Below are 13,231 nucleotides of genomic sequence, written 5' to 3'. Positions count from 1 at the left end.
AAGTGCATTTTATCCAATTATCTTATTTTAAGTGTAAAAATACTCATTCCATTGGCAAACTATCTCATTTACCGACTCAAATTAAGGATAAATACACTTAATTTAAGACATTTTTACTTATTTTTTTTGTTGTTTTTGCAGTGTGCCTTTTTTGGCCAACTTAACATTTGTAGATGTCAAATAAGCTCGAGAGCCTTTAAACCAAATGCATTTCTACTCTTGCTTGAGTAAAATTCTTGGCTACTTTTTACCTTTACTTAACAAGAGTGTGATAACGTAGTGCTACTACGGTACATCTTTCTAGAAGTCAACTCAACTCTGGGCAAAACAGTGTTAGTTGTAGGGGTTTTTCGTTCTGATCCTGATATAATAAACAGATTCAATATCAGACAAATAAATCACCATAAATAAGCCTTCAGCTAAAATCTCTGATTTGAGCAACCTAATAAAAAACACTCTGCTTCAGTTTATGTAACCCATTGCTTTTTGACTTTTGTTTTCTGTTTAATTACTGGGACATAATCAAGCCTTTTCTAACATTTCAAACTACAATACAAGCGATAGAAATATGTATGATTTGTGTTGATATAGTAACGGTCAATATTAGTGTAGGACAAAGCTGCAATACATTGCATCTAAAAGTAAAATGTTGTATCAGGACATAGTTGCTTAGGATTTTTCACAAAAGAAAAGCCTTGTTTAGAGTTTTGTTTAAGGCCTCTGCCTCATTCCCTGTGTAATAACCACACCAGGCACAAAGGCATACTGTTTGCCACAGCAACTTTGCACCTGAGGGAAAGCTGAGCATGCTATCAGCTTCCACCCTCACAGGTGGAATGACACCTTGGGGAGTGCCGACTGTATGTAGGCTAGGAGCTGCAAACCAAACACCTGTATGGATGAAAACTCTGTATGTAAATATATGAAAAAAACAAAAGAAGATCAGTCAGGTTTTGATGGGGAAAAAAAATTAATGTTTGAATGAATCACAGCTTAGAAACACAAATATTTGATCTAAAATATTCCTCATCTTAAACATGATAATCATTTAGATCATGACTCAGTGTGAGACCGACAAAGAGGCTTTGAAGTTTTGCTCACTGATAAGTTTTACTGGAAGACTAGGAGCAAAGAGCTTCTTCTTGTTCAAGAAAAGAATGGCTGCAATCATAACATCGCTGGATATAAAAACACCATGTCAAACAAGTATAGGTTATCATCTCTCTGGCTTGTTGGGTTACCTGTCTGCAAAGATTCGCTTTATCTGCAACGCTGAACAATAAGCTGAAGTTGGGCGAACAAAGGCCCCTGAAGGAAAAGGTGTAATAAAAGAGAGGGATGGAGTGAGGTTTTTTTTTTCTTCTTGTACTGGGTCAGACTCTCTACTTTCTGATTGTGACAGAGACATTAATAATGGTGAGAGATAATACGAGGACAGGCTTGTTTGGAGTATAAAAGGGTCCTGAGAGTCTCAGACTTCTCCTGATGTTTGGGATTCTATTAGTCCATGCTATATGTCAAGGAAGGAGGTGGTTTCTGATGCAACTGTTGATGAGGTGAGGCAGCTTTTAAATTATTATAAAACGGTTTAAAATTTAAAATCATATTTATTTATTTATTTATTTATCTATGTACTAATAAGAAGGCACGGGATGTTCTTTTATGTGGAACATTTCTGGAACAGGACAATTTAAAGTCCTTCATTATACAGAAACACAACTTAAGAAAACAGAAAACAGTTTATATTTCAGTAACATAAAAAAAGAAAACAAAGAAAAGTTGGACTATAGACTGAAATTGCTGATCTTTTATTCAAAATATTAAGTAGGACATCATAAAGCAACTCTGGATTTTATCTTATCTTATCTTTTTTTTGGGGGGGTTGTTCTGGATTAGAGAAACATAATTGCTGTGTATTTGGTTCTAACACTGTACATGCAGAGTAGAAGACATAAACCAGATGACCCGAATACTCCTGAAGGTTCACTTTGATCATACAATAATAGTAAAACTATGTAACTTTTTTTTTTTTTTGTTGCATTTTATTTATATCATACCCCCTCAATTTGTTAACTATTGACAGTAAGTTTATCAAACGCTTCTCATAAATGCTTGCCTACTTTTCACATGTCTCTATTGGTATTTGACGCTTAATCATTGGCATTTGGACGGCGTCCTTGTCATCACCATAATCTTAAATTCTCTTTATAAATTCTCTGTCAAATATGAGTCCCATATCATCTGGTTAGGCCTCTTCTAAAAAGTGAACATTACATCAGGGTTATGTCATGTTTTATCATATTATGTTAATGCTGTGTTATGCGGTCATTTTATGTTACATGAAGTTATATATTGTTATTTTAGCTGGTGTTATATTGCTCTACATCACGTAGCTTTTATTGAGCTCTGTTCTAAAATGTAAGGGCATTTTTTTTATTTACTTTGCACTTTATACATTTATGCTACGTTTAATAATGCTGTGTTGGAAATATTCGAAACATCATTTATGACATCAAAGTAAATGTGGCCCTGTCATTTAACGTTTTGCATTCCGTTGCATCATATTTTACTCTGTTATGTCACATTTCATTGTATACTGTTATTTGCACATTTTATACATTCGATTATCATGTTGTTGCTGCTGTGTGGAAACAATCTGTGGTTAATTATGCAGCTTAAACTAAAATAATGATGTTATAAAGAGTCCTTCTCATTGTTTTCACTATTGGAAATTTTGTCTTGACTTGTTTTTATATTATCTGTATTTGATATAGTAGCTGATATGATGCATCCGGCCCCCTTCTGTCTAATCTTTCTGCTTGCAATGATTGTTGTCAATCTAGCAGGTAAGAAATAATATATCTATTTTATTGACAGGATATTCCTGTGGATAAAAATACAAGGAAAACATTTTTATTTTATTTTTTTTCTTTCTCTCTTTTAGTTGAGAATGATCAAAGAATTATTGGTGGCACAGTGGTGGAGCCTTACTCTATCAAATATCAAGCCTCTCTCCTGTTCAGAGGCCACCACTTCTGTGGTGGCACCCTGGTTCACCCTCAGTGGGTGGTGTCTGCTGCCCACTGCTGGAGGCCGTAAGTTACTGCAGATGTCCAACTTCACCTACTACATAAATATTAATATATATCCAAGTTAATGCGAATCACAACCATCAAAGTGTATCATTGTCTGCTTTTTTATCTGACAGAGAGAAACGACATGAAGCAACGATAATCTTGCATGCTTTTTCTTTTGTCCCTGCAGAAATGAGTTGATCAAAGTGGTCCTGGGGGAGCACAACATCAAAACAAAAGAGGGATTCGAGCAAATATTTGACGTCTTGTTAATCATCAAACATTACCAGTTTAATTACTGGAACCTGGACAATGACATCATGCTTCTTAAGGTAGAAAACCCAGGGGCAGATCACGCAAAGAGAAACGTTTTGGTTGGGATGTGATTATTTTGAGTAAGGAATTAGAACAGTATACAGGAGGATTTTTAGACTATAATAAATCAGAGATGGGATAAAAGAGGCCAAAGAGTGGATACAAACTGTGGCATTTTATCATAGAGCATTAGACAAAAACCTGGAAATACTTGAACTGCAATGTGTAGAAACATTACATCATTTTTTGTTGTATTATTTGCCTTTTTGCATATTCTTATTTATGTCCTTTCTACATTCAATCTATTCATATTGCACTGCGTGCTCTATGATGAATTATCTGTAATATATTTAAATAAAGTATGTACAGAATTTTGGGCAGAAGAAAATGCACTTATGAATATCAGTAGTAAGACAGTTGAGGTTATTCTACAGATGGATGTAAATTCATTGTTTTAATTGGATTGCAACACAGTAAGGACCTTGTCTAATATTTTAGGGAAAATGTTTCTTATTGCAAAGAAATGCAACAAAGAAATGGCATCATCAGTTTAATTCAGCAGCTGCTTTTTATTCACTTTTCAAAACTCACAGAAACATCTTTAAAGTGCTGCAAGGTTTTTTCATCTTTGTCTGCACCTTTTGCAGCCCGAAAATTCTAAAACAAATTAAACAGGCTGAATTATACAAAAGTAACATTGATCATTGGTTTGTTACTGAGGAGCAGCTTTTTATGATGACTAACTGAGGCTGTTTTCCTCTGTGGGTCAGCTGGACCGCCCTGCTGTCATCAATGAAAAGGTGAGCCCAGTTGTTTTGCCCCGGACGGGCACTCTACAGGATTTTGCTCGGTGCACAGTCAGCGGCTGGGGGGTCACCTGGGTCTATGGCCAAAGCTTGTCTCCTGAACTGATGTCTGTAGATGTGGATTACTTCGCAGAGTGTTGGTATTACTACTACTTCAGGATCACAAAAAACATGATCTGTGCTGGGTCCCATGAAGGAGGGAGAGACTCCTGTCAGGTCAGTAGCTACGTCACAGCTCCAAAGCGGTGGGGCTGCAGTAGAGCTGCTTTACTTAATTTCTTTATTCTTTTCTTTTTCTTTTTTTTTTTTTGCTTCTTGGTATATAAAAAAAATAATAATAATAAATACAAAACTGATTCCACTGTTGCTGGTTAGAATGAATATTTAACTCATTATTTCATTCCATTAACCAGATAATTCTGTGAAAGAAGCTTTAAGCACAATGAAGATATTATCAAACTTTATACACTAATGTTATTTGTCATAAGATTTCAAAGTAAAATAACCTGACAGCTGCTGGTTACCACAATATGAAGAACTGCTACAGTAGCATACAGTTCAGGGGTTATTGTCACAATATTTAAAATAAACCTCATCTTACCAATTATATCCCCTTTATATGCCCTTTGCAGGGAGATTCAGGAGGGCCGCTGGTCTGCAACGGCCAACTGGAAGGCATTGTATCGTGGGGCATTGGGTGTGCCTATTCTTATTACCCCGGCGTCTACAGTAATGTGAGAAACTATGTGTCATGGATCGACTGGGCCATTCAGAACAGCTAACCACCCACCAGGCCAAAGAAGACACTCCAGAGATTAATCTTTATATTGGTAAAGAAAATTGAAAGGTTTTTCTGTGGTTGTTTTGACAGTTTTTCTTAATAAACATGTATACATCGACCTAAAGACATAACTCACAGAGTGTCACTTTGTACATCTTTTCTTTTCAAAGAATCCAACTAAGATTATTGATATTAGTATAACAGATTCACCACCACAAGCCTAATAACTTAAATAAATGCATTTTCAGCGTATAATATCAATGATTTTTGTGTGGGATTTTATCCACCTTACAATCTTTTCTTTTTTTAAAAGAATCTAAAAAAAAAACTTTTTTCAAACAGAATTGTCTATTTTCTGTCATTTAAATTATTTTAAGGTGAAACATGGACAAGAAAAAATACATATCTACATACTTTATAGTTGTTTTGTTAATAAGCAACACTTTTTTATGTTTACTGTCATTAGATAAAACTTAGACATAGTATCAAAACTAATTCAATCATAAAGATTTTTACCAAAAAATAAAACATTTAACAATGTATGACTTACTATTTAACACTAACATTACATTATACCTTGAAAGCAAATAAAAATGAAGCTCTAGCGGAAGTTCAATTGAAGAAACTCTGACTTACCTCCATCAATCAGAAGCTGATCCGTCTCCGAAGCGAGCCAATCAGCTTCGAACTACTCCAGCACGAAGCCCAATCAGCGTCCTGCTTCCACTTTATAAACTCCTTTTAAATCTCACCCCAGCCGCTATCCTGCAATCGCAATGTCGGATTTTGATTCAGACGACAATTCACCCACCTCCATCCCCTTCTCCGCCATCGCAGCTGAATCGTCCTTCATGACACGACTTCACCTCAACCTCATCAGAGAGTATTAATCCCAGTTGTCACCATCCCTCGTCTCATCGCATTGGTCCGGCAGAAGACCACCATGTTGAGCCCGGTTCTGCCAGAGGTTTCTTCCCAAAGGGGAGTTTTTCCTCTCCACTGTCGCTTCATGCTTGCTCATCATGGACAGTTCACGGTACCTGCATCACCGAGCAGGACCTCTATATCCCGAGTCTGAGTGAAGCCCCGGCGTCAGCTCCCTCAGTCTTCTAGTCCCACAATTCTGCCCAGCAGATCACCTTGTCAACCAGCTCGGATCAAACCACCACCAGTTTCTGGCCGGGGGGAACATCCCTATTCACATTCATCTACTCATGCATGTTAAAGCATAATTCAGCATGAATGTTCCTGCCGAGGTCTGAGCGCCAAAGACTATACTTTCTTATCAATAAATTCTTCTAATTATCTTTTCTGTCTGTGTGAGTTTTTCAGATTGAAATATGTTGTAGGTTTATTACCCTACAATGGCAACAATATGAACACATACAATAAATAAATGAATAAATACAATGAATGAATATATAAATGAATTTATACTCAGATAAATGATAAACAAAGGAATACTTAGATGTTTATTATGGATGGCTAACTCCTACATAGTATATACAGTGCTATATGCTGATTACACAATAGAATGAAATGTAAAATATGTTGTTGGTCCTCAACAACACATCAGATCAGCCAGGAATATGAGGTGGTCCATTGAAATGTCCATTCTTATTGTATCTTCAATCTTCTTGACATTCCTCCAGAATTTTTTAACTTCTGGCTGTCCCAGAAAATGTATATATGGTCTAAAAGCTGGCAGATACTCAGAGAATCAGGCTTTCACCTGAGCAGTGGATATCTGCAGCTCCTCCAGAGTTACAATTAGATGAAAGACAAGTTTTTGCTGGAACACTACAGCAATTTGAAAACTATACTTTTTTTATTTGTGTCATTTATTAGAATCAGAGAAAAAAAGTACAATGAAAAAATAACTAGCAACTTTTTAAGGCAAGGCAAATAAAACAGTAATAATAACTTAGTAACACCGAAACAACTGGGATGTTATGAAAAAAATAAATACATGCATTGCAAGGCTTACATGAAAATAGGTAGTAAAAGAAATAGGGTTCAGATCTGTTCTGCTTTTTGAGGAACAAATTGAAAAATTAAGCAAGCTTTTATACCATACTTTTTGTACCATAAAAAATTCCTAGTTGTGAACTCCTTCACTAACAATGGCAATAAACCCGATTCTGATTCTGATTCTGATTCTGATCAACCAAAAAGTAAGTTGATCTTGTATGTTTGAGTTCACCTGCAGCTTCCGCAAAGAACAAAACCAAGCAGATGAACAGACTGCATGTAGAGAAAAGCCTGCGATCGACTGTTTTTCACACTGAGCTATCAGAGCTCCTTAAAGCAGCTCAGGTGACTTGATAAAAAAAACTAAGTTAAACTAATTAAGTCAGTCTGACTATAATTTTTGTTCAGTATTTTGTTCCCAGTTCAGAATCATGACAGAGGAGCTCCAGCGTATAAATACAGGTAGATTCTATTTTGTATTTATTTTTTATTCCTTACTAACTTCTAGGAAACATATTTATTTTGTTGTTGTTTTTTTTATTTGAGATGAAAAACATAAAATTATTTAAAAAATAAGTGCTCAAACTAAAAGATTAAGTAAACTTGTCCTCATTTCAGTTATTGTACGTTCCACTTTTGGACAATCATCAACACTTTTGATTGAGAGTGGGACAAATGGTAAGAAAAAATGGCCTAAGGGGTACTCAGGTCAAAAAGTTTGGGAAACTCTGTGTTATGGACGGACAAACAGACGCAGGTAGAGTATCCACAAATTTTACCCAAATAAGAGTAAATAAATATTTGGTAAAATACCTACAGTAGTCAAGTGCCGAGTAACTCATAACATCTGATTGACTTTTTAAAATGATGAAATAAAATAGACTAAAATGTTAGTTGCAAAAACTGGTATTCTAAAGTCTATAATTAAATAACTAAAACAAATGAGTGACGTAATTAAACAACAGGAAATATGAGCAGAATTAGCTATTTTTAAATGCAATTTTCTTTTTATCTTTAAACTTCAAAACCAAATATCTCCAATGACTATAACTTCTACTAACTGTATATTTGCATTGCCTTCAAAACAGTAAGTTCGGATAAAAAGTAAGCTTGTGTACAAAAAAAAACTCTCATTTTCACATTAAACTTTAACTGTGTGTCCTTTTCTGGAGAAGCATTGTGTAAGCAATGTTGTTGGTAATTCGTTCAGCTTTTACGTCAAAGCTTCTTTCGTCACAACCTGTCCTATAATACTTAATAAATCTTACACCAACCAAACCTCCTCCCCTTTTCTTCATGACAGCACGTTAAGTTTGTTTTCCAGCAGACGATTGGCTCTGTGAATGCACCCTCTCTCCCTCTCCCTCTGTCCCATTCACATTTAAAGCCCGACCACATCAGTCTGATACAGATACGTAGAAACAACCTATCAGAATAAAAAAAAAGGCAGCATGGATGGAGTCAAGTCCACACAGGAGGTCTCACGTTTGTCGCAGGAGGAAGTTAAAGATCTGATCCATCAATCTCATGAAGCCAAAAAGTTTTCTTACTCTCCATACAGCAAATTCAGAGTGGGAGCTGCACTCCGGACCCTCGATGACCGTGTGTTTCTAGGTAAGTTGTATGTGTCAACAAATACGAAAATGAACAGATATGAAATTTGATTTGAGGAGACTCATATAAAATGATCAGTACATCGTGTTCAATCTGCATTTCTGACTCTTAGAATGAGGCTTCAAAACTTAGAACTTAAAAATTTAGTTTTTCTTCTGAAGTTTATCCTACTTAAGTATGTTAATTATTACCTGCAAGTCAACTTAGTACAAAATTCAGAGGATTATATTTCAGTCTATCAATCAATAATCCTCTCGGGTGACCGGGTGTCATGATCTGACTGAATCCTATCCTTCCTCTCATGATTTCGATTCATTTAACATCCGAGCACCTCTGTCTACCTCACCTTGTATCAGGCACAGATCTCCCGCTGCATTACTGGACAGCAGAAAGCTTGAAAAGTCCCCTGTTTTCAATAACTTGTGTGTGTGTGTGGGTGGGGGCGAGGGTGTGGGGGTGGGGGGGTAGGTTGAGAGGTGAATGACAAACTAACAGCTGTGAGTGCAAAGACCCAGAGAGTTACTATTTCAAAAGGCCTGAATAAGTAAACAAGCCTGTTCTCTTCACCTACAGATGTTCTCTTTATGGCTCCATACATTACATCTGTTTGTGCCTCTGGCAGGTTGTAACGTGGAGAACGCCTGCTACAATCTGGGAGTGTGTGCCGAAAGGAATGCTATTGCAAAGGCGGTGTCGGATGGCTTCAGACAGTTCAAAGCCATTGCCATCGCCAGGTAACCTATGACTAACAGCTGATGCCTGCAGAATACAGCTATATCCTGTCATACTGGTGCTACCAGTATGACAGGATATAACTAATCATCCTTGTCTTATTACTGTATTGCTAAGCCAGGAGTTACTTCATTTCTCATTTCTTTTTTGCATGTAACAATCCTGAACATAATCGGAGATTTCCTTAATTACTGTAATTGGATCAGAGCGCCTTATTAGAGAGGTGTGAAAAAGTTCTCACAGACACAAATGTTGCTCTTCCTATATTACTTTAATCAAAACAAAAGCAATTTTGTATTTTTTTTAGGAAATATGTCCATCGTTAACATGATTTATACGTTAAATACGCACCACACCTTTTCAGGAAAATGATTTACTTCTCCAATGAAAAATGCTTGACACAGACAGCTTTGTCTCACATTTCAGCTTATTAAGATGATTATGGTTCTCACATCACATTTTTACCTTCACTTAATCTTCCTTCCTTTCTTTTTGCTAAATACCAATCAACGTTTCTTGAATATTGTAGCTCAGTTAGCTGATAGATGGCTCTACTGCTAAAATATAATTGTACCCATTCAATAGTACCAGTGTAGGAGTATTTCTGTTGCATTTGTTTTACAGTTATATCCTATTTCTGCTCTTATAATAAAAATAATTAAGTTCTTGTTTCACATCAGACCAGGTATTTGATTAAAAAAACAGCACTATTTTCAGATTTTCTGAGGAAATCCTTTTTTTCTTGCTTTAAGGACATTTTCTTTACTATGTTCTTTCAGTGATTTGAATGACCAGTTCATCTCCCCTTGTGGTGGCTGCAGGCAGTTCATGAGAGAGGTAGGAGATCTTCTAAAACAATTCACTACACTTCCTGTTTTTCTCTTCTTGCTGTGATTATTTAGTTGACTTTTAGGTAGAACATGCTAATAGTTTAATAATTTGAGTAGCAAATAAGCTGGAACAGAATCTGTAAAGCTCCTTCAGTGAAAGAGTGCTGCACACAAGGTGCAAAAAGAGTTTGTGGGTTATGGAGGGTGAAAACATTTTTATTTGTTGCTCTTCAACCTATCTCGACTCTGGTTTACTTGTCTTTTTCATATTTTATTATTTTTTTATTAGTCTCATACATACTTGATTTCATTTGCCTGTTTGCTATGTTACTGACATGCCTGAATTTTGCATATAATTTTCTATGGTTTTTATTCATCTTTGTTTTTGCTACAGTTTGGGTGTGACTGGGAGGTTTATCTTACAAAGTCTGACTTCTCCTACAAGAAGATGACTGTGGCTGAGCTGCTACCGGACTCTTTTGGTCCTGAAGATCTGTCCAAAAAGAAGATGTCCAACATTCCCAGCAATCTCTGAGCATATTTATACTTTTTTTTTTTTTAAGTTTACATTGCATGTTGTTTCACACATACATCCCTTTTCACATTTAATGGTTTCTATTGTGATATATGTTATTGCAGCTTTGTCATTTTAAAATAGAAAATGTGCTCTAGCTTTCTAGCAGTTGGATTTGGTTTTTAGCTTCATTTAATTTTTGGAAATTTTGGGGGGGCAGATAAAAACCTGATTTATAAAACTCATCGCACGTCTGCCTTTTTTGAGTTTTGTTGTTTTTGATCTTTTATAATTCCTCTACTTTTAAAAATTGAAGTGAATCTAAGAAAAACAAACACATTTTTGCAGAATTCTACGCGAACATAGACTATAATTAGCTTAAAAAAATCACATATAAATTCAAAACTTGGTTTGACTATTTTTTTTTTTCATATGAATTATTTGGGACACCACAGTCTCTAATTTAGTCACTTTTAGATTTTTTTGATTTTTGTGAAGTCAGTTTCTCACAGTTGAGCACGTATAAATTAGAATCGCCTCAAAGAGGAAAGGAAAGGAGCTGTTGCCATGGCAAGACTGTGATAACTGATATGCATGGCTGTAGCTCTATGGCGTAGCTTCACATGAGATCAAACATGTGCCCCTTTCTTAAAAATAAGAGTAACTTATCTTTTGAAAAATTATGACTTTTTCTTTTTCCTAACTTGTGATTTTCTGCCAGTGTGACAAAAATGCAGCAAACAAGTGGAGCTTACATTTGAATGCTCGTGCTTCCTCCGCCATTAGTTTGCCAAGTTCCAACCATAGACCTTTTTTTTTATTTAATTTAAACTTTCAAACATAATGTAAGAAAAACATATGGCATGTATAAACAGGGGATAATTGGAGTCTTATATGTTTAAGGCACACAGATTATAAGATGGGAGAAAATAAAGCGACAGATGATTAACACCAGAGAGAGAAATAAAACCATAAATAGATTTTTTTTTAAATACACACAAAGGGGCACTATCCATCCATCCATCCATCCATTTTCTGTCACGCCTATCCCAAACGGGGTCACGATGGGTGCTGGTGCCTATTTCCAGCTGTCTACGGGTGGGACAAAGGAGCACTAATTCTCATCAAATAGCTTCAGTTCTTCATAGGCTCAAGTAGCTGTATACTCCATTTTTTTCCATCTCTTTCAGGTTGTGTGGAAATTAATTTCTTTTTATTTTATTTTCTGTTTTAAATAACTGTTACATCTGTTAAATCTGTTCACTCTTCTTTGTGGGTCAGCCTAAATGGCCATTCTCATGCTGACATATGGTGGCCAGAGCCACTCCAGCATCATCTTATATGGTAATGCTGCAGGCTGTGTGAGAATAATAATTAATTATATAACTTTGTTGATCTCACACTGGAGTAAATGTATCTCTGCATTTAACATATCCCCTTGAGGAGCAGTGGGCTGCCATTGTACAGCACCTGGGGAGCAGTGTGGGGTTAAGGGTGGAAGTGGAAGCTGTGGGGATCAAACCGGGCTCTTGCAACTTTCTCAGAGCACAAGTGCACTGCTCTGACCACTAGTCCAGCACTATATACTCACAGTTTTGTAAAGAGAAAGCCAAGAATATTGACTGGGGACTTTGGGGGACACTTGCTGACTGACTTTTAAATAAAAAGGGAAAGACGGCAGAAACTCTCTCTTCCATGTCCCTTTGTCAGTGGGGTTCTTCGACTGAAATGGCCAGAACTTAAAGACCTAATATAAAGTGAGATCTTCCTCTGCAATTTGTGCTAGTATCAATGATTTTGTTGAACATCACTGGAATAAATACTTTTAATATTTAACCATGTTTCTTGAAACAATACCTCCATTGGATTTCGACTGGGTTAAAAGGGTTCTACAACAAGTCTGAGGTGCTTGTCCATCTGCAAGCTTTTAAAAGCTGAAAAGTCAGGTTGTCTGTTTCCCCATTTACAGGAGTGGACAAAGTATTTGGCAAAGATCAGCAGGCTGTTGCATATGAGGTCAGAAATTCTGTCTGAGGGTGGTTCCAAATAATATATCCTCTCTTATGGATGGGAAAGGAAAGGTTTTGTAGAGATCCAGGCCTGAAAGTGTTCCCAAAATTTTCCAGTGGGCTCACAATAGAAAAAGAGATGGTCAGTTGTGTCAATATCATTGTGACAAAAGTTACAACTTTTAGTGTCAAAATTAAATCTTTGTCTTAACAGTTCTCTGTATGGTTATTGAGAATTTTAAAATGAATTTCTTTTGTTTTGAGACTTAAGGGGTTTTTAAGGTAAGCAGTCCTCTACTTGATAGCCAGAAGTCAAGTCAGAAAACACATTAAAATTAAGTTTTTATTTGGACGTACAGGAAATATGGTTATTTTGATGCGATCTTTTGGTAGAGTTACATTTATCCAAAGGTTAACACCATTTACAGTGGGGCAAAAAAGTATTTAGTCAGCCACCAATAGTGCAAGTTCTCCCACTCAAAAAGATGAGAGAGGCCGGTAATTTTCATCATAGATATACCTCAACTATGAGAGACAAAATGAGAAAAAAAATCCAGAAAATCACATTGTTTATTTGCAACATAT

At 36.1% G+C, this 13,231-nt stretch overlaps 2 protein-coding genes across 2 annotated transcripts; both read left to right on the top strand.

Moving 5' to 3' along the window:
- Positions 1-1,425: 1,425 nt before the first annotated feature.
- LOC107083316 (trypsin-like) lies at positions 1,426-5,061 on the top strand. The gene is made up of 6 exons (XM_015372441.1): positions 1,426-1,556; positions 2,775-2,846; positions 2,945-3,095; positions 3,265-3,406; positions 4,160-4,411; positions 4,828-5,061. Exons 2-6 carry the CDS (start codon positions 2,783-2,785, stop codon positions 4,975-4,977), a joined length of 759 nt encoding a protein of 252 aa, XP_015227927.1. The 5' UTR covers positions 1,426-1,556; positions 2,775-2,782; the 3' UTR covers positions 4,978-5,061.
- A 3,295-nt stretch (positions 5,062-8,356) lies between these two features.
- Positions 8,357-10,845, top strand: LOC107083322 (cytidine deaminase-like). Its single transcript, XM_015372449.1, has 4 exons — positions 8,357-8,561; positions 9,184-9,295; positions 10,073-10,130; positions 10,518-10,845. Exons 1-4 carry the CDS (start codon positions 8,399-8,401, stop codon positions 10,656-10,658), a joined length of 474 nt encoding a protein of 157 aa, XP_015227935.1. The 5' UTR covers positions 8,357-8,398; the 3' UTR covers positions 10,659-10,845.
- The last annotated feature ends 2,386 nt before the right edge of the window (positions 10,846-13,231 follow it).

Source organism: Cyprinodon variegatus, unplaced genomic scaffold (genome assembly GCF_000732505.1).
Source record: "Cyprinodon variegatus isolate N-32 unplaced genomic scaffold, C_variegatus-1.0 Scaffold72, whole genome shotgun sequence".
NCBI lineage: Eukaryota > Metazoa > Chordata > Actinopteri > Cyprinodontiformes > Cyprinodontidae > Cyprinodon > Cyprinodon variegatus.
The sequence above is the reverse complement of the archived record's forward strand: the minus strand, read 5'-3'. Positions and strand labels throughout refer to the sequence as shown.